Here is a 23,620-nt window from a genome sequence, read left to right on the forward strand (position 1 = left end):
GGGAACCAGGAGGTAAACCCGTTGCAAGGCAAAGACTGGGTGGCCGCGGCCGGCTTATCAAAGCCATGGCGTCTGACGTTAGGAATTGGGCGGAGTCACCACTGGCGGGAAACGGCCTAGAAAAGCGCCCAAGTGGCGCGCATGCACCTAGAGACAGGGCGTCCATGAAAGGCTTCCCGGCGGCGCGGCCCTCGCCGGTACGCCGCCGAACAGGACAGGAACTAGGCCAGTGAAAGCGGGAACAGGTCCAGAAACACGGAGGTAAGGGTCTGGTCGCGGCGCTCGCGGCCAGAACCGCAACACCGCACACATCCATGGCTCCTGGGCTCCCGATGCCAAGGACGCGCTAGGGACACACGTCCATTTTAGCACAGCAGTTCATTTACCTATTGCATAAGGCACCCAAGAGAGGTGAAGGTGCGTGCATTAAAAAACAGGCGTCCGGTGTGGAGGGACGGTGTTTACATGCACTTTATTGCCTCGGCCTATCGGGGAAATAGGATTACCTGATATGAGAATTTGCAATGTGGCCTGCATTACGAGGCACATCAAGGTGCGGTTGAGGGGGACCCCAGTATACAGTGTCGGGCAGCTAGAGGAGCAATTGACACAACATGCCAAAGAAGTAACAATTCCCGAAATAACTAAGGAGGGGGGCGAGAAATTTAGTTTTATGCTCCTTGTCTTTTTGTATCTGCCAATTATAAGAAACACTGAATTTATTTCAGACCTTGAGAATCAAGTTTTTTGGACCTGGGGGAATAAAGGATTTAAAAAAAAAAAAAAGAGCAATTAGTGGGACAGAGTAAAGAATCAACCTAATCATTTCAAGAGTTGAAGGAAAAATTTGAGAACGCCCTTTTGGCGTGTTCTTTCCACTTTGAGGATGTTGGAGTAAAGCAGCTTGAGAGGACTGCACCGTGTGACCCTGAACACCATCACAAAGAGGTCCCGATGAAGAGGCCGACCATTAGTATGCAAGGCACGAAGAATCCGCGTTAAAAGTTTCAGACTGAGCTCTAAATAGTACGGGGAAGTAGTAAAGCTCCCCGAGAGCAGAGCTGATATGATTATAACCACTCAAGACCGGCAACTCCATCTTCCCAATCACAAAGGATTGCCCAAAGTGGCTAACAACAGTCTCATAATGTAATTCTTAACATGCAATTACAGCAATTCATTATACAATTTCATAATGCGATAGCAGCAGTTCCTAATACACTGCAGTTCACAACGAAACTCCAATAATTATGAAACAACATTAACAACGGTTTTAGGCACACACTGAACTTCCCAATTGGGCTATCTGTGAACTCTCTGAGCTCCTGTCTGCGGTGATTTCCCTTTCTAATTATACAGTTTGGTAGGGGTGTGCATTCATTTTGAAACAACATGGAAATACTGCGACAAAGCTCAGGATTCTGACAACAGGGGTCCGGTGGAGCAGGCACAATTGGGGATCACTTTTGCCTTAGCTGATCCTATGGGTGGGGGAAGGGAACTGCCTGGGGAGGGCTTTTTTTTTTAATTTGGCAGTGCTGGATGGAGAGGCAGAGGGGAACTCAGCCCCTTTGCTTCCTTTTTTTTTTATCTATTTGTTAAATGTTTAATTTCAATTAAACAAAAAGAAAAAAATATCAAATGAAACAAAATGTCAAAACCAAACATTTGTTCCTGTGCTTATCCCTATTTATAGATATACAGTAGATATATTTACGGTAATGCCATCTCCGGTACACAGTCACTCCAAGGATCACATTCCCAAAACCTTCAGTTGAGAAAATATCTTTGGGCCGAGTGTACTAGAGACCTTTTCTTGTTTGGGGACTGATTCAGCAAGGCTTTTCTCCCTTCTATGTCTGTCTAAAAGGAAAGCGCTGGGAAGAGGACTTCCCAAACGTTTAGCTGATGTGACCCACATTTTAGCACTTAAAAATTCACATGACCCCAAAGGACAACCAAAATAAAGCAATGTTGGTGCAGTCCCCCTCTAAAAATCACTCCATTCACACCTTCCCCTATACTCCTGTTGATCCTCTCTCACAACTTCCACCCTCTCCTGTTGATCCTCTGTCTCAACCTCCACCCCCTTCTATTCCTCAGCTCCTCTCACCTCTCTAGCCATTCCCTCTCTCACTCCTTCCAGCCCTTCTTCCATCCCCACAGCCAATTCTCTCACTCCCAACTGCTCCTTCCAGCCCTTCCTCCACCCTCTCTCACTCCTTCCATCCCTTCCTCCACCCTCTCTCACTGCTTCCAGCCCTTCTTCCATCCCCACAGCCAATTCTCTCACTCCCAACTGCTCCTTCCAACCCTTCCTCCACCCTCTCTCACTCCTTCCATCCCTTCCTCCACCCTCTCTCACTCCTTCCAGCCCTTCTTCCATCCCCACAGCCAATTCTCTCACTCCCAACTGCTCCTTCCAGCCCTTCCTCCACCCTCTCTCACTCTTTCCAGCCCTTCACTCCTTCCAGCCCTTCCTCCACCCTCTCTCACTCCTTCCAGCCCTTCTTCCATCCCCACAGCCAATTCTCTCACTCCCAACTGCTTTTTTTTAACCCCCAACTGATGCTCTCTCATCCCCTTCTCTCACCACATATCCCCAATTCCTTCTCACTCCCATCTCCCATCCTTTTCTCTCTCACGTCTTCCCCTCCCCATTTTTTCATATTCTCTCAACCCAGCTCCTCTCTTACATCCCCCAGCCAATCTTTTGTCATTTCCCCTCTCTCGCTTATCCACAGCCAATCCCTCTCCATGCGGTTCAACCCTCAAACCCCTCCTGCATTTGATCTCACTTCAAACATCCCCCTTCTCCAGAAACCCCCCTGGTCGGTGGCAACATTTGGGCCCCAAGCCAAAGGTGGATGAGCGCTGGTGGGAAGAGAAGGGAGGCTGATAACAGGAGCAACATTTTTTTTTTCGGTGGTGGATGAGCAGAGAGGAGCCGTGGCATTCCCCACTCGCCCAAGTACACTGAGCCCTCCCCTTCCCGCTATTAGTACTGAAAGTCAGCACAAAGTCTCCATGCCGGCGCAGGCTCAGCACTGCTCTCTCACTGTGCAAGGCTTTCCTTTTACCCCAGGCACTCTTGTAAGGGAAGGGCCTGCCAGCATGTGCTGGCTCACAGGGCCCACACTGACGTCCACACTCATCCTGCTGCTGCTGCTGAAGAGCACTGATGCTTGAGGCACTTGTGACCCCAGTCGAAAATGTTGTGACCACCCCCCCATTTGGGGTCCTGGCCCACAGTGTGGGAAGCCCTGGCCTGGAAATTTGGTTTCTGAAGTATAAAAACTGAGGCTTAAGACTGGTCTCGGGGCTTCTTAGATATCATCCCAATATATTCTAGGACTTCCAGCCCTCTTTTTTTTTTTTTTTTAATAGGAATAGGAGAAGGAAATAATTTCCTTGCTCTCGGGTTTTTCAGGTTCAGGAAACTTTATTGGCATGACAATGAGTGCATGGGTTGTCAAAGTAATGCAGAAAATGGTTAGAATAAAAGGAAAACCTAAAAAAGTACATAAAAGTGTTAATAATACAGTAAAATAAAATTAGAGAGTACAGAAAGGACAATTCCCAGGTTCTGGTTCTGCTCCATGTTATCCCTGGTTGGTTTACATTTCTCACCTAGTGGCAGGATACAACATATTTTGCTGCCCTAGCTGCTGTTTCTCCCAGGGTTTATATTCAGTTTTTTTCAGCTCATTCTTCTGCTCTCAAACATTTTCCCAGCAGTCTCTCCTACAAATAAATGCAGCATAAGCAGCATACTCCTGTTAATAGGAAGCCCTGGGCTTCAAACGATCACCAGCTGACGGTCAACAGGGAGAGTGCGCCTTCCCTCCACCACGCACTGCACTGAGAAGAGTCTCTAAGCACTTCACTTTGTGCTCGTTATTTCCAAAACATTCAGACAGCTGTAGACCTACTGAAGTAGTTTTGTCCTCATTTGCATAATGATTTGCATATAAACTGCCCCTGATTATTTATAGTTTGCTTGTCCATTTAAAAATGAGAAAAATTTACATGAAAAAAAAGACAGTGTTGTCTGATTTCCATATGACATACTACCTATAGTGCCTTCCATGCACTCTTAAAGAGATCTCACCAACTACAGTCTAATTAAGACAAGACTTGCATTTATTTAAAAAAAAAAAAAATCCATATCATACATATTGGTGATCTTATGTATTTTCATCATTTTCTGAGGACACATTTGACAAAATATGCTAAATTTAAAGAGCAGCTCAGTGAAAAGCAATGAATGACCTTGATTTTGTCAAGCTCAGGATAGCAATTTGTATGGAGCTGGGAAGGTGGTAGATAAAGGGAACAGCCTCCAGCAGAGATACTAGAACACAAATGGTATCAGAATGGTAACAAAATTGCTTGACATATAGATAAGCATAGTTTAATGGAACAAAGCCAACACGGATTTAGCCAAGGGAAGTCTTATCTCACAAATTTGTTATATTTTTTTGAGGGCAAAAATAAACGTGGTTAAAGGTGAGCCAGTTGATATAGTATATCTGGATTTGCAGAAAGCATTTGACAAAGTTCCTCATGAGAGACTTCTTAGGAAATTTAAAAGTCACGGGATAAGGGGCAGTGTCTTATTGTCAGATTGCCAACTGGTTAAAAGATAGAAAACAGAGAGTAGGGCTAAATGGTAAATTTGCACAATGGAAAAAGGTGATTAGTGGAGTGCCCCATCTAGGACTGATGCTTTTTAATATATTTATAAACAACCTGGAAGTGGGAACAACAATTGAGGTGATCAAATTTGCCAATGACATAAAATTATTCAAAGTTGTCAAATCACAAGAGGATTGTGAGAAATTGCAAGCGGAAATTGCAAAACTAGGAGACTGGGCATGCAAATAGCAAATGCAATTTAATGTGGACAAGTGCAACGTGATGCACATAGGGAACAGTAACCTGAATTATGGCTACACAATGCAAGATTCCACATTAGGTGTCACCACTCAGGAAAAGGATCTAGGTGACATCGTTGAAAATACGTTGAAATCTTCTGCTCAGTGTGCAGCAGCAGCCAAGAAAATGAATAGTGCTAGGGATTATTAGGAAAGGAATAGAGAATAAAACAGAATATCATAATGCCTCTGTATCACTCCATGGAGTGACCTCATCTTGAGGCTGAATGAAATGATAGAGGGGATGGAACAATTCCACTATGAAGAAAGACTAAAGAGGTTACAGGACTTTTCAACTTGGAGAAGAGACCACTGAGGGGAGATATGAGAGAGAACTATAAAATAATGAGTGAAATGAACAAGAAATGTTAATCAGTTGTTTGCTCTTTCGAAAAGTACAAAGACCAGGGGACTCACAATGAAGTTACTGGGTAATACATTTGAAACTAATAAGAGAAAGAAGGTAGGAAAATGTGGTACTTATCTAACATCAGAATTGCTATTTCTCTATATGAATGTCAGGCATAGGACGAGACAGCAGAGGATGGGACAGCTTTGGAGTCACTAATTGTTTCAGCACAGCAAGTAGTTACAGAAGAGACAAATCTAATTATAATAAAGAGGAATGTGCCCCCCGCCTCGCATCGCTGGTATGCAAATTGAGCTCTACCCCTCCCTGTACTGTCCAGGTCTGCCCCATGCTCCATCTCCACGCCCCTACTCTCTCCAGCTCTGTATTGTCCAATCTAATCGCTACTACCATACATGGAAATTGAGTGCCACCCCTCTCTCTGGCTGTACTCTCCAGCTCCGCCCTTCTCTATCTCTCTCTCTACTACCATACAGTGCAGCAGAGCTCAGCCCGCACGCTTTCCTACCACACATCTCAATTATGCACTTCCTACACTTTACAGTATTTCCCCAACCTTGGACGGGCTTTTACAAATAGCCTTGCAAATAAATGACAATGCCTGCCTGCTGAGAAAAAAAGAGTCTGCAAACCTGAAAAAGTAACAAAAGGTTCCATACATACATAAAGGAGCCTACTTTCTGGAATACCCATGCAAATAATCCCGCCTTCAAAATCTGGTGTGGCTATGATGCTAAATTACAGGCCGATACAGTACAGTGCGCTCCGGTGGAGCGCACTGTAAACCTGCATTTGGACGCACGTTTTGGATGCGCTAGTTTTACCCCTTATTCAGTAAGGGGTAATAGCGTGTCGAAAACGCGCGACCAACCCCCCCGAGACTAATAGCGCCCGCAACATCTAAATGCATGTTGATGGCCCTATTAGTCATTCCCACGCGATTCAGAAAGCAAAATGTGCAGCCAAGCCGCACACTTTATTTTCAGAAATTAGCGCCTACCCAAAGGTAGGCGCTAATTTCTGCCGGCACCAGGGAAGTGCACAGAAAAGCAGTAAAACTGCTTTTCTGTGCACCTTCCGACTTAATATCATGGCGATATTAAGTCGGAGGTCCCGAAACTTAAAAAAAGTTAAAAAAAAAAATTTGAAATCAGCCCGCAGCTCGCGGGTTGAAAACCAGACGCTCAATTTTGCCGGCGTCCGGTTTCTGAACCCGTGGCTGTCAGCGGGCTCGAGAACCGACGCTGGCAAAATTGAGCGTCGGCTGTCAAACCTGCTGACAGCCGCCGCTCCTGTCAAAAAAGAGGCGCTAGGGACGCGCTACTGTCCCTAGCGCCTCTTTTTACCGCCGGCCCTAATTTAAATATTTTAAATACTGAATCGCATGCACATGAAACTGGCCTGTGCGTGCGCCGGGAGAGCGGGCGCTCGCCCACTCTCCCGCAAACTTTACTGTATCGGCCTGATAAGTTGTTATGGACATACATCCTTGATGATCTCATATGCTATCTTTCCCTTTGGAAGGTAGGATAAAAAATTCTGTATACTACTGACAGTGACAGAAATGGCTCTTCTCTCTATACAGCAACATCATCCAATGGATTTAGTTACTATAAATGCCCTGGAGAAAAGCAGAAGCTCCACGTGAAACAGAGTCACGCATAAGTGAGACCAGCGCTTCCCAAACATGTCCTCCTCTTGCTTTGGATATCCATCCACCAGAGTCCTGTTTCTTTCCATTGCTGAACACATTTCAGTGCTCATTCTGGTACCCGTAGGCACCGCAGGGGCTGGCGGACACTCCCCTTTCCCGATAGGCGAGGAAGGGTGTTTCCGCTCCCAGCTGCTTACCTAAAGTGGCGCTATTCTCCACCTGCGGCAGCCGCAGCAACTTAAAAAAAAATCCTCAACTTCAGCAAGGGGCCTGCAGCAGCCTGCCACCCGATCGAGGCCCTGCCCCTCGCTTGGGTTTCCATAGTAACAAGAAGCCACGTGGGAGAAGGGGGAAGGGCCATCACGGGACTTTGAGCAGGTGGCAGGCAGCTGCAGGCCCCTGCTATACATTTCTTTTTTTTTAAGTTGCTGCCACTGTTCTCACAGGACCAGGACACACTGCCGCTTTAGGTAAGTGGCTAAGAGGGAGGGCTGGATAGAGGCATAGCAGCAGTGGCAATGCTCCTGCACCTAATTCTGGGCCTGGCCATTCTCAAGTAATGGGCAGACCAGAAGGTGTTGCATAGGCTGTCTCTCGTCACAGGTCTGATAGAGTTTCCCCATTTTGCCATGCTAGCTCTTGACCTGCCAGCTTGGATATAAAGGTGGTTTAGGCTTTCCAGGTTGCTCATTCCTCTTCTGCCCCTACAGAAAACTGCTCAATTGCTCTAATATCCATGCAACAGGATTTTCAAATCCTGAGGAATCCCCAGCCAGTCTGATTATCAAGATTTCCACAATGACTATGTATGAGAAATGTTTTCATATAATGGAGGCACTACATCCAAATATGTTGTGTGTTCTTTCTGACTGAGGTTTATTATTTTTCATCAGGATAATTCTGTCCAAATCTGTTATATCTGTATATAGACACACACACATGCACATGATATTATACAATGTACCAGGCTCATCCAGATGGATTATCTTCTCTCTCTTTCTCTCTCTTCCAAGAGTTTCCTGTGCACAGTGAAAATTCTTTAGTTAATCTATTAACTGAAGCTGTGTTTTGCTTATTGTATCTGTGAAACCTTTCATCCTGTGAGTAAGCTTCACCTTTCTGTCATGTGAGCACAGTTCCTGACTTCCATGTGGTCACCCTGCCACAATGGTCATGCGGTGGTAGTTGGGTAAACTATTCCTGGGCATGTGACATAGAGAAACATCTCCTGCACTGGTATTCTAGCAGCTAAGGCTAACAAGCATTCATAAGCTAAATAATGTCCGAGTTATACTAATTTGAAATATTTTCATATTTATTCAACTTCATGTTGAAATTAAATTAAGTGAAGCCTTGATGCAATAGTTGAGTTATGCTGGTCTCTTTCATTTTTGCTTAAAAAGTTTGGAGCAGATTTTAGAAAAGTAGGCACGCGCGTACTTTTGTTCTCGCACCCAGCGCAAACAAAAGTATGCCGGATTTTAAAAGATACGCGCGTAGCCGCACATATCTTTTAAAATCAGGGGTCGGTGCACACAAGGCTGCACAAAATCGGCAGCCTGCGCGTGCCGAGCCATGCAGCCTGCCTCCGTTCCCTCCGAGGCCGCTCCGAAATCGGAGCGGCCTTGGAGGATACTTTCCTTCTGCCTCCCCCCACCTTCCTCTCCCCTCCCCTACCTAACCCACCCCCCCGGCCCTAACTAATTCCCCCCCTACCTTTATTCCAAAAGTTATTTATTCCTGAGGCAGGTGTAACTTGCGCGTGCTGGGCCGGCTGCCGGCGCACCATGTTCCGGTCCAGGGGCTGGTCCGGAGGCCGTGGCCACGCCCCCGGGCCGGAACCATGCCCGTGGCCCCGCCCCCAGAATGTCCCCGATGACATGCTGGCTGCGACACACCCCCGACATGCCCCCCCAGGAAAGCCCCCAGACTTATGCGCGTCCCGGGGCTTTGCGCGCACCGGCAGCCTATGCAACATAGGCTCAGCGTGCACAAGGAGAGCTTGGGGCAGGTTTTCGGGGGGTATCTTACCCGCGTACCCCTTTGAAAATCTGCCCCTTAGTGTAGAGTAAAACGAGTTCTGTTGCTAGTGCACCCTCAGATCTGTAGAGGATTCTCTATAGTGAACAAATGTTGAAAATGTTTTCCATATTGAAATTACACACTGCCAGGTGTATAAATATCTGCAGTATGTTAATGGGTGCCTAGGAAGGGAGTTGTAGAAACGATTGTCAGATGATAATTCAGTGTTCCACATTTATTGCTACAGACGTATCTGCTTTCTTTTTGTTTATGGGGAATAATAAATTACATTTGTTCCTGCTTTAACCTATTTATGAAATGAGGAGACTCTCAGAAACCTCCCGGAGATCTTCCCCTGCTTTGACCTGAGACCCTACCCATCCCCAGGCATTCCTCCATACATTAATCCAATTCAGTGAGCTTCAGAATCTTAAGCCCAGGAGCCCAGATAAGGCGTGTGTGTGAGTGGCAGAAGCTTTCAAGGAACTTTTTTTCCCCCACTAATTCTGTTTTTCCCTGCAAGGAAGATAAAAGGAGAGGTTGCTCTGCTCTCTCCATATACTACTGGCTGTTAATGGAGCCCAACATACATTCAGAAAGGGAGAATTAGCTTGGATCAATCTTTGAAATGCAGGCATACAGAGTATCTCAATTCTATCCTATGGTTTATTTTTGTTCACTAACATTTCAGTTAATGAATGATCCCATAATTGTTCAATTATACATTTTTTAAATAAATAAAGCACTTGTAGGGGAATTACTATATAGGAACACAACTGTTAGAGAGACATGGTGTGCATTGTCACTGATTACAACAATCAAATTAAATTACAAGGGCCTGTTAAAAACACACACACACATTCATTTTGCGACAGGAAGCTAATGATAAGAGAACTTAATAAAAGTATGTGAAAATGCTTTTCTTCACTCTTTATTGTGTAAAAATAAACTCAACAAGTCATTTAATTTCAGCAAGAAAATGAATTTAAAAGCACAAACACCAGTAGAAATAGAATAAATCTGGGTAAGTGAATGCAGGTTGATCTGTCATCAGTAGAAGGAACTTATCTTAAAACAAAGAGATTGACAGCAAGTTAGGGAGGGGAATTTACAGCTTTGGCTAGCATAGAATGATAGTACAATACAGTAATTCTCTTCAATAATATACAGTATATACACATTATAAACCACTTTATTTTGTCAAACCATATACATCTGGGGTACAGTAGACTATTTTTACGTTTCTTATTTTTTTTCTCAGAATATTCAACTGTGGTTGTTGTCAGCTGAAACCAAATAAACTCACAAAATTTTAAGAACCATAAGGTTGCAGAGCTTGTACCCTGAGACTTATTTTGGCTGCAAAGAATAGCTGGCTTTTAGCTGAGATTTGTAGTGCGTTTGTGAGTTCTTGCTCAGTGAATGCTTTTTTCTCCTCCTTTTTCGTATTTTCATGGCTTTTTCTTGGTTTAACTTTTTTTTTTTTTTTTTTAAGCTGAGAGCCCCAGCTGCGGTTTGACACCTCTTCCTGATGGTCTTACCTGACCAGTCCTACTATGGTTTGAATGTGTTCAGCCCTACAATACAGCATGTGCTTAGAATTGCTTTTTACATGCCCTTTCATGCAGACTGGGATCAGCAATGTTAGGTCAGCTCTGGAGCTGGCTTGATAGGCTATGCAAGCCTCCTTCTTTGCTTTCCACCCACCAAAGAGAAATTTTGGGGAGCGGTGGAGCCCCAAGGGTGATCTAAATATTCCAAAAATAAATCAGGGATTCCAACAAAGAAAAAAAAACCTATAAAACATATTTTGATTGTTTTTAAAGGTGCTTCATTTTAGTAATTGGCAGAATTGTAAAGATTATTTTTGAAGGGATCAATAGGTTGAATTAATTTTGCATATATAATTATTTGAGATACAAAACACATTAGTTGATAATAAATTTTCTTTTACAGAGACAGAACACTATATTATCAAAAGGAGAAAGGCTTTAAAATGAATAGAATCTAATAAACCCACTAGGGCCGCATAGAAGACCAGTCCCTAGGTAAAACACTTCAGATGCATTTGGGACTGTCACACAGTAGTTAGGCAAAAATGACACGATCTTTCAACGATATCTTTCTATAAATCTCATTACCTGAGAAGAGGCATGTAGCATCAGTGCAAGTGGGAATATTAATTCGATTAAGAGATGGCAAAACACTCACAATATTTGGTTTCAAGATCTTTCAGCTGCCTCGTAGAATATGGGCCTTATGTACTAAGTTATTGTCCCATGGACACACTGAAGAAAAAAGCCTTGGTATTTTAGGCCCTTGGGAGAAATCCCTTTGTACATCTGGCCCATGTGATTTTGTTTGGTGCTGAATGGACAGCTCCCAAGTTATATTATACGGTGGGGACAGAAACATGAAACCTATCTATATATTACATACACCCTTGGACTTTCAAAGGCTTCTTACTGGTGCAAGTGTGTCGATTATTTCAGTATGAACTAGTGGCCAAAAATCTAGACTTCTTTAACAATAAATACAAGCAAGCCCATCGAAGCATGCAATCACAGAAAGCAAAAATCCCAACCCTTAAGAAATCCATGTGTAAAAAAAAAAAAAAAAGAACCAAAGAAAGAAAGAAATTAACACGTCAGCCTACGCAGTAAACTATTAATTGTTGGTCACAAAACTAAAAACAATAGCAGCATTTTCTGTAGCAGAATTTTTAAAATGTCGTGTAACCTTCTGATCATCTTGGTAAGCATAGGTAAAGTGTGCACACTCAGCCCTGTGGGTGAAATGGTTACTGCAGATCCACTCTCTGTTCATGGGAAGTGCTTCCAATTAAAACGGCTACAGAGAGTAATCTTTGTAAGTCACACGATTATTTTCGTACATCAGAAAAGTATAGAAAATTATTTTACTGTGTGAGGGCTGTTTACAAAGGCAGACCACCTAAGGAATTTCTCTCCCTTCTCTGACAAATATTTAAGTGATTTTTTTTGTCTTTCTTTCAAAAATATATATTTTTTCCTTAAAGGGTAAAGACTATTTCATCATTACAAAGTAATGAAATACAAAGCATTGTGTTTTGCCTTGACCCATCCTCTTATCCTATAGCAAAACTGTAAAAAGCAGATGGGCTTTTTCCAACGTAAATATTTTATGCTGTCAGTGCATGATTCTACATTAGGCTCAAGCCATTCATACAGAACAATGTTTAGTAGAAAATAACAATATTTGCCAAAAGACAAAGTTGCCTTTAACCAACTGCATAAAAGACATTTATTGTAATAATGTGTGCATTAAAAAGTATGCAAATGAAGACAAATGTCCTGACTGAAGATTTGCACCAGCCCAAGGCACTCAGGCTTTAAAACGAAGTTGGCAATTACTGAAATCAAACCTTCAGGTTTCTGCAAGGATGGAAGAAGGGTCTCAGTCCAGACCAAGAGCGATTTCTGCTCACCTGAAAAGTAGGCTGCTGCCTCCCTTCTAGTTCTCAAATTATGCCTGAGAAACTTAGACCAAGCTTCCAAGACAGAAAAGTGATATCTTTATGTAATATGAGTGACTTTATGTTGAGAGTTTGTTTGTTTTTTTTGCTTTTTTTTCTTTGCACAAAAAGGAAAAACAAAGGTATCCTTGGCTCATCCCAGTTTAGAGGGAGAGAAAAGGTTAAATAATAATAATTGCTTAAGCTGGGAAAGAAAAAGAAGCCTCTCACCCCCAAAGTTTGTTTTTAGTTGATCTGACGGCAGGCTTCAAATGTCCACTTGGTGGCCCCCCCGTATATATCAATGCTGCTCTCAGACCAGGCTATGACATTTCCGGTCAGAGCCTTACTGCTGCAGGTGGCTAGGCTGTAGACCTCCCCTGGGGTGAGCTTCCTGTCCCAGATGTTGAAATGGGCAAGTTCACCAACAAAAGCTTGAGTAGCATCAAATCCACCTCCCAGAGTGTCCTTTACAGAAATGTAAATCAAAACAAAAAAAGACATTTTAATAAGTGTTTTAAGAAGCACAAATAACATTTTGAGGAGGGGGCCTGTGCTCTAGTCCCATTGTTTCCCACCCTTGTCCTGGAGACACAACTAACCTGCCTGGTTTTCATGCTAAGCCACAATGAATATTCATGAGATAGATTTGCAAATATTGGAGACTCAGTGTATCCACACCTTTATAAATCTATCTCATGAATATTCATTATGGATGTCCTGAAAACCAGATCCATTCAACATGCCTCCAGGAGAAGGCTGGGAAACACTGCTCCAGTTCATTCAAATTCCCCAAGTCCCTTTTGCCCTGCATGTTTGTCTTGATTACATTGTCAGCTCTCCTGAGCAGGGACTGTCTCATATGTTTTTTGTACAGTGCTGCATACATTGAGTAGCACTATAGAAGTGTTAAGTAATAGGGCAGAAGGGTTTACTTCCTGTCCCTGATTGTTTTCTTTGACTTAAGGAGTAGCATGCTTCCTTTTCACCTTTTTTTTTTTTTAACAAATCCTAATTTCAGGAACAGACACATAAAATGGAGATTAGTGCAAAGGATTCTGATGCTCTGAACTGCTACACAAGCACTTTGAATAAATGAGAAATTGAAATGCATACTTTTTGGTTACTGGGCAATGCCTTGGTTACTGGGTGATGATTTGGGGGGAAAAAGAACCCATTGCCTTTATAACGCTCAGTTTCTTAAAAGAATGAACATGCACTTTGGAATCAAACGGTTTTGAAGGCTCTAAGGTCTGCATGGCATGACTTTGTACTGAGTTCAGGGCAGCTGCCTTCTCTCTTCACCCTTGGAGGTAACAACTGCACTCCTGCTGCTTTTTATTTGGCATTCACCATCCTTGACGTGAATCATTCTGCTCACGTTGCACTGTTTTATAACTCATGAACCCCAGTCCATGAAAACGTCCTGGAAATATCTGTTCGTCTGGTTTAGGGGAGGCAGCTCCAGTTCTGGGGTATCACAGACAGGCCTGGTGCTCAGGATATCCACAATGAATATGCATGAGATGTGTGCAGACAATGTTGGCCGTGCATGCAAATTTGTCTCATAAATATTCATTGTGGATATCCTGAAAACCAGACCTGCTTGTGGCATTCGAGGATTGGAGTTGCCTACCTCTGATCTACTACATACTGAACTGCTAAACAGGAGGTTTCTTTGAGATGATTCAGGTCTCCACAAAGAGCTTTGAGTTGTGGGCTGTGGGCTGCTGCACCACACCAGCCTTGCTTCTCTCCTGCCATTCTGTTTCTCTCTTTGTCCAAGTATGTCTCTTTCTTTCTCCCTTCTGTGAATTCAGAAATGAAATATCCTCATGTCTGCTTTTTGTAAGATATGGGGTTCACTTTTCTTTTGATCTCCCATGTGTACAAATTCCCTGAGGGCTTCCAAAACCTGTCCTGGTGACCCCATAGTCTAATTTCCAGAATATCCAAAATGAATATGAATGAGATATATTTGCTGAGTCTCCAGTGTATGCAAATTACTCATGCATATTCATTATGGATATCCTGAAAACCCGACTGGCTGTAGGGTCAGCAGGACAGGTTAGGGAAGCCCTGGAACTACCTACCTATATACCAGATTTTTTTTCAGGTCTTCTTGCTTATCCAGGCTGATGATCTTCGTATTACAGAAGCTTTTAGCTCCATCGTAAACAATCCACATTACTATTTCAACAGGCAAAACAAACTAAAAAAAAAATGCACCTGCTCATTCCATTCCTCCTCAACACAGGGCAAATCATTTCCACTTCTCCATGCCTTTCCCCAGAATCCTCAGCACCAACTAACAATGCTCACAATCGATTATTCCATATATTTTACCTGCTCCTGGCCCAGGACAAGGACACCTTGGGGTTTGATAGGATGATAAGGTGCCAGGTTCTCCCCATTCCCTCTCAGCATGCCGTCCTGATAGGCCTCCCACACTCCATCCCTGGTTGTCCAAGAGATGCAGATGTGATGCCATTTACCGTCATTAATTACAAAGGGTAATTTAGCGACCTAGAATGAAGGCAAAAGTTTATTTCAACACAAAGAGCCAAATCTAAACAAGGCACTGAATATACAGAAAAAAATGCAGAAACCATTCAGTACCCTGAATCAAACAAACCTGCAACTACCAAAGCTTTAGCTTGCCTGTTGTCACATTGAAATAAAGGCAGCAGTCCCTTTATCAGTACCTACAGCAAGTGAATGGAATCTGTTTTGAAGTGTCATGAAAGGTGGGATATAAATAAAATAAAAATTAAAAAAAATCAACCCTTTGGCAAAAAAAAAAAAAAAAAGGCATAACTATCAACCAGGATGATTTTTGAAAACCTTTCTAGCTTAGAATTGCCAATTAACTCCAAATTTTCAGAACAGGTAGATTTATTCCTGATTTTACCCTACTGTATGCAGGAACTTGTAGTTTTGCTTTTCTTAAGGAATGCATAGCTGAGTGAGAGCCAGCGCAAGGTTCCTGTATGCCATTGCAAGAGTATTTGGTGCCCGAGGTGAACCTTCAGTCATTCGCCCCCTCCCCAAACTTACCTCCAGCACAGCAGCACTCCCACCTATCAGCGGCAGTGGCTCCAGCACAGAATTCAATTTTTGGATGGTATTGGCTCTGGGATTTTGCCACCCCCAACATTTTTGGCAGTCTAGGTGTCCGCCCAGTTTGCAATGAGGTAAAAGCCAGGACTGCATCAACCTATCCTGAAAATCTGGAGCAAGATGGCAACTCTATTCTAGGTAGAAAGAATTGCATTGAAACAAACAAGGAAAGAGAGAACAAATGGGAAAGGGGAATGGCAGGGAGAAAGGGAGACAGTATGGAGTCCTTAGTTGTAGGAAGTAGCAGGGGAGAGGTTTTTGACTCATGAATAGAGGAAGGCGGTACTGTCAGGGATTGCCGCAGAATCCTCAGCACTAACACCTATAGGGAAATAGGGGGTCGTGATTCTTTGACCTACCTTATCATTGATAAGTATCTCCATTGGGTTGTTACTCCATTCAATGAGTACCAGCTCATTAGCCTGGCCCGGCACTGCGTAGGAGAAAGGGGTTCCCACCCCGGGGGAGGCATTAGACTTGAGCCACATACAGACCGTAAGGGCATACATCTCCGGCAAGCTCTTCTTCACCTTGGCATACAGGTAGTTTGTCCTCAAGGGAAAGGCTAACTGGAACTTATCAGAGGCTTTGTTGTCTTTTTGCCCTGAGCAACAGAAAATGGGTTTTTTCGTTAGTGAGAGTGCATTCCCTGTGCAAGCAGCCGCAGAAGAGATGGCAAGTCCATTGCACAGAGACCGTGCAGAGCAGGCCCCAGACGGAATTAGGATAGATGCCAAGTCCATGCACCCCCTCTTTATTCTAAAGACATCACTCTGCTATTCATCTCTTTCCCCTCTCCCCCACCATGAACTCCCCCCCCCCCCCTTCCACTTCCTTCTGTGGCCAGCCCCTAGATGGCACTATTGGTCTCAGTCGCCCACCCCCAGCAGATTCCCATCGAATCCCAGTAACATGCATTGGGCTGTGGGAACAGTTTCCCCTCTTACAACCTTGTTTGATTTTTTTTTTTTTTTGCGCGCGCTGTAAAGCTGACGATTACAAACAGGAATCAATATTCCGGAGGCATCCAAGCGGCTGCAAGCTTGAATGGGCACAATTACACAGTCTGCTGAAGTTTGGGAATCCGGAACTGCTTACATGGCGGAAAATGCCGTCCTAGGTCACTTAGAGGATAGACCTGCGGATGCTTGCGCGCTCCTCGGGTGCCGCCGGCCGCCCTTTGCGCTGCTTTCCCGTTTGTTTTCGCTCTGCTTAAGACGTTAGGGGCGAGAAGCAGGAGCCCAGGAATCAGGCTCCGGACTCCCCCACAGCTAGCTTAGTTGTTTCTTGGTTTAAACCCTGCTCTCCAGGAAATCGGCACCGCTTTTAAATCACTGGAGGGCTGCTGAGAGCAGAAATTGCGGTAATGGAAAAAGATTTCCTTTGCCTTGAAGGGCAAGCAGGAGGGATGGGGATATGAGCAAACGTGGGGAATGAACTGGGCAAGGAAACTCGACCTCTTCTAGTATAATTTTCGGTGTAAATTAGGTCAGTTCTGCATAGTTTTTCTTAACTTTTTTTTTTGTATTTCTTAGGTAGCATATTACTTTCTTTACGATATTGTAATAATTATTTCTGTTGTTCATTGATATCAGTGCTGTATACCCGACCTTGGTGCTTTGTATTTGTATAGGCAGTTCCTTAAAATAAATATTTTAAAAATCTGCTCTTCCCCCATCAGCACGGATCTGTCCTGATATTTTCATGTCGGGTTTTGAAAATAACCGCAATATAATCAGAATTTTAAAAAAAGTCTTGGCTTCACGGAGAAAAAAAAATAAATGCGAAAATAGCTACAGATCCTATTATCCGTGAGAAAATATTGACTTTCTCTGCTTCCCCACAAGAGTTCTCGCCCACCCCTAGACAAATCCTGCACGGTTTTACATTTATAAATTGTACCTTTTGGCATGATAAGGTCTAGACATTGGCTCTGGTTATTCTCTGCGTTACCTTTCTCCAGGTCCGTGATCCTCTGGTGGAGAGAGGTTAAGGTGCTCTCTATTTTGCTCCTTTGCTCCGACTCGTTCTTCGGATTTTTCCCCTCTTCCAGGCTGTTCACCCTGGACAGGACTTGCTTCTCCAAGTCATCGATTTTGTTCTGCAGCAGCTCTTTCAGATTGCTCGTCTGGACGGAGGAGTTACCCCTGCTGTACTGCTGCAAGGGGGTGGAGGAAAGACGATTGGGGTTGTTAGTACCAACGGAGCCGAATGGACTCCGCATCATTCCCCCCCTCTCACTGCACCAGCCCTGCCGTTCGTTACTGTATCCGCTAAACTGGATCTTATCCAGTGCAAGTCAACGGAGAATGGCACTTTTCCTCTCCATTTTCAACTTTGTTTTTAATCTAATCATTTGGCTAAAGTAGAAGGAAGGCGCGTGTTGCTGTGAATATACTTAAATGCGTCTTCATTTAAGTAAGATATTTGATGTTCTCTGTCTCTCTTTTTCTTTTTGTAGTTATTAGCTCCATGCTTGGCATGGAAGTAACAAATGTTGCAGGTGAGAAAGGATTAAGTGCGGGGAGGCAGAAGGTGAGGAGGTTGGTTTCTCCGATGTACGAATTGGCTGGGGGGGGGACGGACTCGAAGCCCCCCTGAGCCGCCGGGGATACTCACCTCCAGGTTTTCCAGCCTGGTTTTCAGGGACTGCAGCGTTTGCCCCAGCTGGCTCAGGGTCTCCGCCGCGGGCACCTTGGACAGCTCCCCGGCGCCGCTCTTGGACGCCGCCGTCTCCTTCCTGTGCTCGGCCCCCGCCGCGGCTCTCGGCCCGCCGGGGGCCGGCTCCGGCCAGCTCTGGCTCTCGCAGCGGCCCAGCTTGCCGGTCAGCTCGCGGATGGCCTCCTTCTGGCTCAGGATGGTCTCCTTCTGCTGCAGCACCGTCTCCCGCAGCTGCAGCAAGGTCGCCTGGGCGTCCTCGGGCGGGCCGCCGCCCTGCGCGGAGGAGGCGGCGCACATGTCCACGTCCACCGGCACCGAGGTGCAGATGAAGCGGGTCTGGGCGGCAGCCGCCGTCAGGAAGCAGAGCGAGAGCAGCGCGCCCCGCCACGAGACTCCCGGGGCCATGGCTGGGACTGCGCCTGGCTTGATCCGCCAGCCTGCTGCGGTACGGCGGCCGCTTTATATGCGGGCGGGGAGGCTGCAGCACACGTCAGCGGGGGGACGGGGGGGGGGGGGGGGGGGGGGACTGGAGGCTGGCGATCGCCCCGCCAGCTCTTAAGGACGCACCGCACGCATTCATTTCACTGTATGTTTTGTGCACGGTTTTGTTGGGTTGGTTTTTTTTGGGGGGTTTTTTTTACCACTGGTTTCGGTTTCCCGGACAAAGCTAAGTGAAATCTGAAAACCGATCCTCCTTATCCGGTGCACTTACAGAACTGCAAAACAAAACTAAGAGCCAGGATGTCACGGGATTTAAAAAAAAAAAAGTAGGAAATTGTGAGCGGGAAGCAGGGAGGAGGTCGGTCTTGATTCCTCTCTTGCCCCCCTCGGACCCGTCCGGGAGGCTGAGCTTCCGGATCTGCCCGTGGCTCGGATACCCCGGGCACTGCTTGCCGCCCGCGAGACGTCACCTTAATTACACTGCAGCCAGCCAAGGCGGAAAAGGGACGCTGCCCCGGAATTACCGGGCAACATCTAAAAGTTACAAGGGGAAAAGGAGGGGACATGAAAAAGCGAACTATCCTGGAGACTAACGCGCTGCCGAGAAGGGTGACAGGAAGGTAACTTCCGGGGAGTCGCTCGCGCTCGTAGCGCGCGGGGCAGCGGGAGCACGGGACGGGTGTGTGCCGGGGATGGGAGGGAGGGAGAGCGGCCGCCCTGCCCAGAGAGGGTCCCGAGGCTGCACAGCTCCCACCCCCTCCGGGAGCCCGGAGGAGGGAGGGAGGGAGCTAACAAGACCCAGTCCTGCCCTGCAGGGCAAAAGACCATGCAAGGGCAGTAACCATGGAGTTATGCACTGTACTCTTGTTTTGTATATGCATTTGTGCCAATAAAAAATTTTCAATACAAAAAAAAAAAAAAAAGACCATGCAAGGGCTGAAAACATCTCCATAACAGAGAAGGCAGCGCCAGTTACCGAGAACCTGTAAGGCGGGGATGTGGATGGTTCCCGGGCACAAGAGGTTTGTGATCGGACTAGGTTTGCCCAGCGCTGAGTGTACACTCGGTCTGGTATGGTTGGAATCATATTGTACCGTGCAGCCCGGTGAAAGAGAAATGATGTAACTGTGTACGTTTGTATTTGCTTAAACTTTAAACGCAGATTGATGCCGTCGGAAGGCCTTTCACAGCCGTCCAGACTGCCCTGAGCACCAGCCGGTTACAGAGCTGGGACCACCTTAAATGTCAAGCGATGCCAGAAATCCCAAGGAAGGGGGGGGGGGAGGGGGGGCTCCTGATCCTGTGCCGCGGGACCCCTGAGAGGATTTTCCTGCCTTCTGAAAAGCTGTCCAAATAAAATAAGGCATCGCACCACCTCTCGGTCACGGGCATTTCCCACTGCTTTACCGTGCATGAGTGTACGTAGGCTGTGGGCTGGAGCGAGGGATAACAGGAAAGATTCAAAGCCTTTAGGATGACAAACGCCCGTGATCACCGAGTTGAGTCACTGACAAGCGGGTGCCTCATGCAAATGTGCGCCTGCCTCTCGGTAAATATGTGCTCATTTAGCCCTGTGTAAGTAGGTGCTTTTCAGTTTTTTTATTTTATTTTTTATTGGGAACTTGTCAGCGTTTATTACCACACGAACAATAATGACTTTGACGCAGAAAAAATGACAAGTCTTTTTTTTTTCTACTGATTTATCCAGGGTTTTTTTTTGTTCTTGTAATAATCACTGACAAATTTCCAGCAAAGTAAAATAAAATGAAGGTTCCTATATATTGGGGGGGGGGGGGGGTATGTGTGCACTCATCCATCAGACCGTGGATTATTTTACCAATCAGCTGATTTCATTGCGGCACTCTGAGTATGAGAGAGTGGAGGGAGAGGGAGAGATGAAAAGGGAGTGTAAACTGAGGTGTGGAGAGAGCAGACCACTTGATTAAGGTCTCCTAAGCATGCAGAGCCCTGAGTGGTTGGGGGTGGGGGAGGGGGCTGTGCACTTTGGGGGACCCTGACCCTACATTGCCATAGTAGCCCCATCCCTAGCACTTTCATTTCAGCATTTCAGGGCTCCCCTTTGGTTGACCTTGGGGCCAGCATCCATCTAAGGTCAGCTCTGCTGAACACAAGGAAAGCCCCTGTGTGCCTGAAATATTGCATCTGCCCTGAGCCCACATCATCTTTGGCTTGGTGGCTTCTTCAGTCTCAAGGTTTCTTCAGCCCTCCAAAGGCCTCAAAGCAGCTGGAAAGGTGGGGTAAGGCCGGCTGAGGAGAGGGAGGATCTGAAAGGTCTTGGATTTTTGGGTTTTTTTTTATGAAGAAGGTGTTCACAAGTTTGAAATGAGAGAATGGCTTTGGTGTCTTCCTTCTCCACTAGGGACTGAGTCTACTCCCTGGCATGCCTGGCGAATGGGGGCAGGTGATTCTGCCTCCTGGCTCCGCTCATGCTCAGGCTACCAGCAAGCCTGGTGCTATGAGAAACAGATGTTTTCGCCAACCAGGCTAGGGTGAAAGTAATACAGACATCTCTGTTGCAAAGCAGGAAGAGAGAGAGAGAGAGATAGGTGGGATGAAGGGGACTGAGTATGAGAGAGGGTCAGAAAGAAAGAATTAGAAGAAAGAGAATTAATAGGAGCAAACAGAGATTCACAGTATCAAAGAAGAGAGCTGCAAACTATGATATAGTCAGGGGAAGAAAATAGAGTCCCTCTGTGTCTATCAAATAAAAGAAGGTGTAATAGACTCTAAGGAATCTGTGTGACAGGGAAAGACACTGAGAGAGGGGACTTGTTTTGCTAGAAAGAAATGGCTTTTTCAAAATGGGAGAAATTATCTGAATGACGTTATTGAGTCATCTGTTGGTCACACGGTTTCCCTGCCCAGCCAGGTTTCTGTGAATCTACTTCATTCTATGTGATAAGAGCCATTGTCTGTCTATCGTGCCCCCACAACTGGATCCCAACATCATACAATTTCCGGCTTCTCAACAAGTTGACACACAATCAGACAATCAGATTGCCAGCCAGAAGCTTTAGCCTTTCAGTTTTGTTCCTCTTCAAGTTGTTGAAAGGGGGCAGTTGTCCCCACCACCACCATCGCCAAACACAAACAGGGCAATTAAGTTTGGGGGCTACTGAAACTTGGGAGGGAATTAAGGCAGTGGGTAGGGCTATCCATCCATTCTACCTAGAAAAGAGAATGAGCCATGGAGGGGCAACGTAGAGTAGGGGAACATCATTAAAGGCTGAAGGAGGAATACTGAGGCTGAAGGAGGTTGTTGAGGGATGCTTAGGAGGATGATTGAGCCTTGGTGGGGTAGTACTGAAGGAAGAGTAATTCCAGCAGAAAAGGGGAGAATGGCCTAAGGATTAAGTATGTGAAAGAGGGAGAAAGGACTGAGGAATGAGTAGACACACACATTTACACACAAATGTAAAGAACACATTTAGACGTTTTGTGTATGCCATGGAGTACTCCTCTCAAGTTTTTGAGCCATGTTTGCTACATCATGAAATTTTCAAACTCTCAAATCCTGTCATTTATGGTGGGCATTTGGTGCATTTGGTGGTCCGTGGGACAGGCCTGTGGACCACTGCATTTACCTCCAGCCCGGAGCCCAAAGTTACCCTCTCCAACAACAGGGAAGGCCCCATAAGAATTCGTGGCAGGCCGCTGCTCCTAGCCTCTCCTCTGATGCCGTTCTCTGCGCACAGCGCCATCCCTAGGCATGCGTATCTCAGTTCCAGATTTCAAGAGACCATGTCGGGAAAGCCTCCGCGACCCCTGCTGATGACCTCCTCAAGACTGCCTTATATAAGGGCAGTTCTCCTGCACCTAGATGCCTCGGCAATAGGTTCACTACTATAAGTGGAACAAGTTGCCTCAGCGTGTTCCTGGTCTTCATTCCTCTGTTCCTGGTCTTTGTCTCTTCAGTCCTTGGTCTTCATTCTTCAGTTCCTGGTCTTTGTCTTTATCCTATGGTCAGTCTTCAGTTCTCTGTTAGCTCCTTGTCTTATGGTCAATCTTTAGTTCTTCATTGTCTTCTGTATCTTTGCCTGCCCGTCTGTGCTGTTCCTCATTTCCATGCTTGCCTATCTGTCCTGCTTGCCCTCAGATGGATTTCTGGTTCTGACTTTGGCCTGCTTGACTCTCAGCTCTATTTGAACTCTGCATGCCACTGACCACTGCCTGACCCATGACTATGCCTGGACTCCGCCTGCCACTGACCACTGCCTGACCCATGACTATGCCTGGACTCCGCCTGCCACTAACCACTCATGACCACGTCTGAACACTGGCTGCTTTAACCACTGCCTGAACCCAGCCTGCCCCGGTCCCTGGCCTGAGACCCAACCATCTCCGCAGATATCCAGCTGGTCAGCAGAGGCCCCCACCTGGACCTGCTGGCTCTGGCACCCAAGGCTCAAGCTAAGGGGAATGAGGGCTGGTATAGGTGAAGCCTCTGCCACAGTCAGTCAGCTGACAGGGGGGACTTGCAGGACTCCTCCCTGCAGGTTGTGCCAACTCCACCTTGGTGCAAGGGTCTATGCTCGCAAGAGCATTCTTCTAGTATTTTCTATATTTACTCAATTGAATTCTGCTCTCAGATTTGGGCAAGATCTGTCTGGGCCAATCTGGTCCATACAGTGTTTCTGATATAGTATGGGACTATTCATGGCACCTATTTCCACTGTGGACATTCAAATCCAAGAGCAGCTGAGCTCATTTGTGGCCCCATGGAGGCCATTTTTAAACCTGAATAATAATTTACACCTGGGGGAATTCTGTGCACAAAAATGTAAAATTCTGCAAAATTCTGCATACTTTATATTGAGTAATTAATTTAAAATGTAATACAGAAAATGTATTACTCAAAGCTGCAGAGTTTAAAATATTTAGAGCAGAATTTCCCTACTCTA

General features: G+C 45.6%; 1 protein-coding gene across 1 annotated transcript; it reads right to left on the reverse strand.

Moving 5' to 3' along the window:
* Positions 1-10,400: 10,400 nt before the first annotated feature.
* Positions 10,401-18,718, reverse strand: NPTX1 (neuronal pentraxin 1). The gene is made up of 5 exons (XM_029599199.1): positions 18,216-18,718; positions 17,550-17,754; positions 15,956-16,200; positions 14,823-15,002; positions 10,401-12,944 (listed from the first exon to the last, which is right to left on the reverse strand). The coding sequence occupies exons 1-5, from the start codon at positions 18,660-18,662 to the stop codon at positions 12,723-12,725; spliced, it is 1,299 nt and encodes a 432-aa protein (XP_029455059.1). The 5' UTR covers positions 18,663-18,718; the 3' UTR covers positions 10,401-12,722.
* Between the last annotated feature and the right edge of the window lie 4,902 nt (positions 18,719-23,620).

Source organism: Rhinatrema bivittatum, chromosome 4 (assembly GCF_901001135.1).
Source record: "Rhinatrema bivittatum chromosome 4, aRhiBiv1.1, whole genome shotgun sequence".
NCBI classification, from domain to species: Eukaryota; Metazoa; Chordata; class Amphibia; order Gymnophiona; family Rhinatrematidae; genus Rhinatrema; species Rhinatrema bivittatum.

Coding starts and splice junctions, on each gene's coding strand:
- NPTX1 (XM_029599199.1), bottom strand. CDS start 18,662: ATGGCCCCGGGAGTCTCGTGGCGGGGCGCGCTGCTCTCGCTCTGCTTC. Junction 15,003..15,955: donor AGATACTTATCAATGATAAG/GTAGGTCAAAGA, acceptor CCTTCATTCTAG/GTCGCTAAATTACCCTTTGT. Junction 12,945..14,822: donor TTGTCCTGGGCCAGGAGCAG/GTAAAATATATG, acceptor ATTTCTGTAAAG/GACACTCTGGGAGGTGGATT.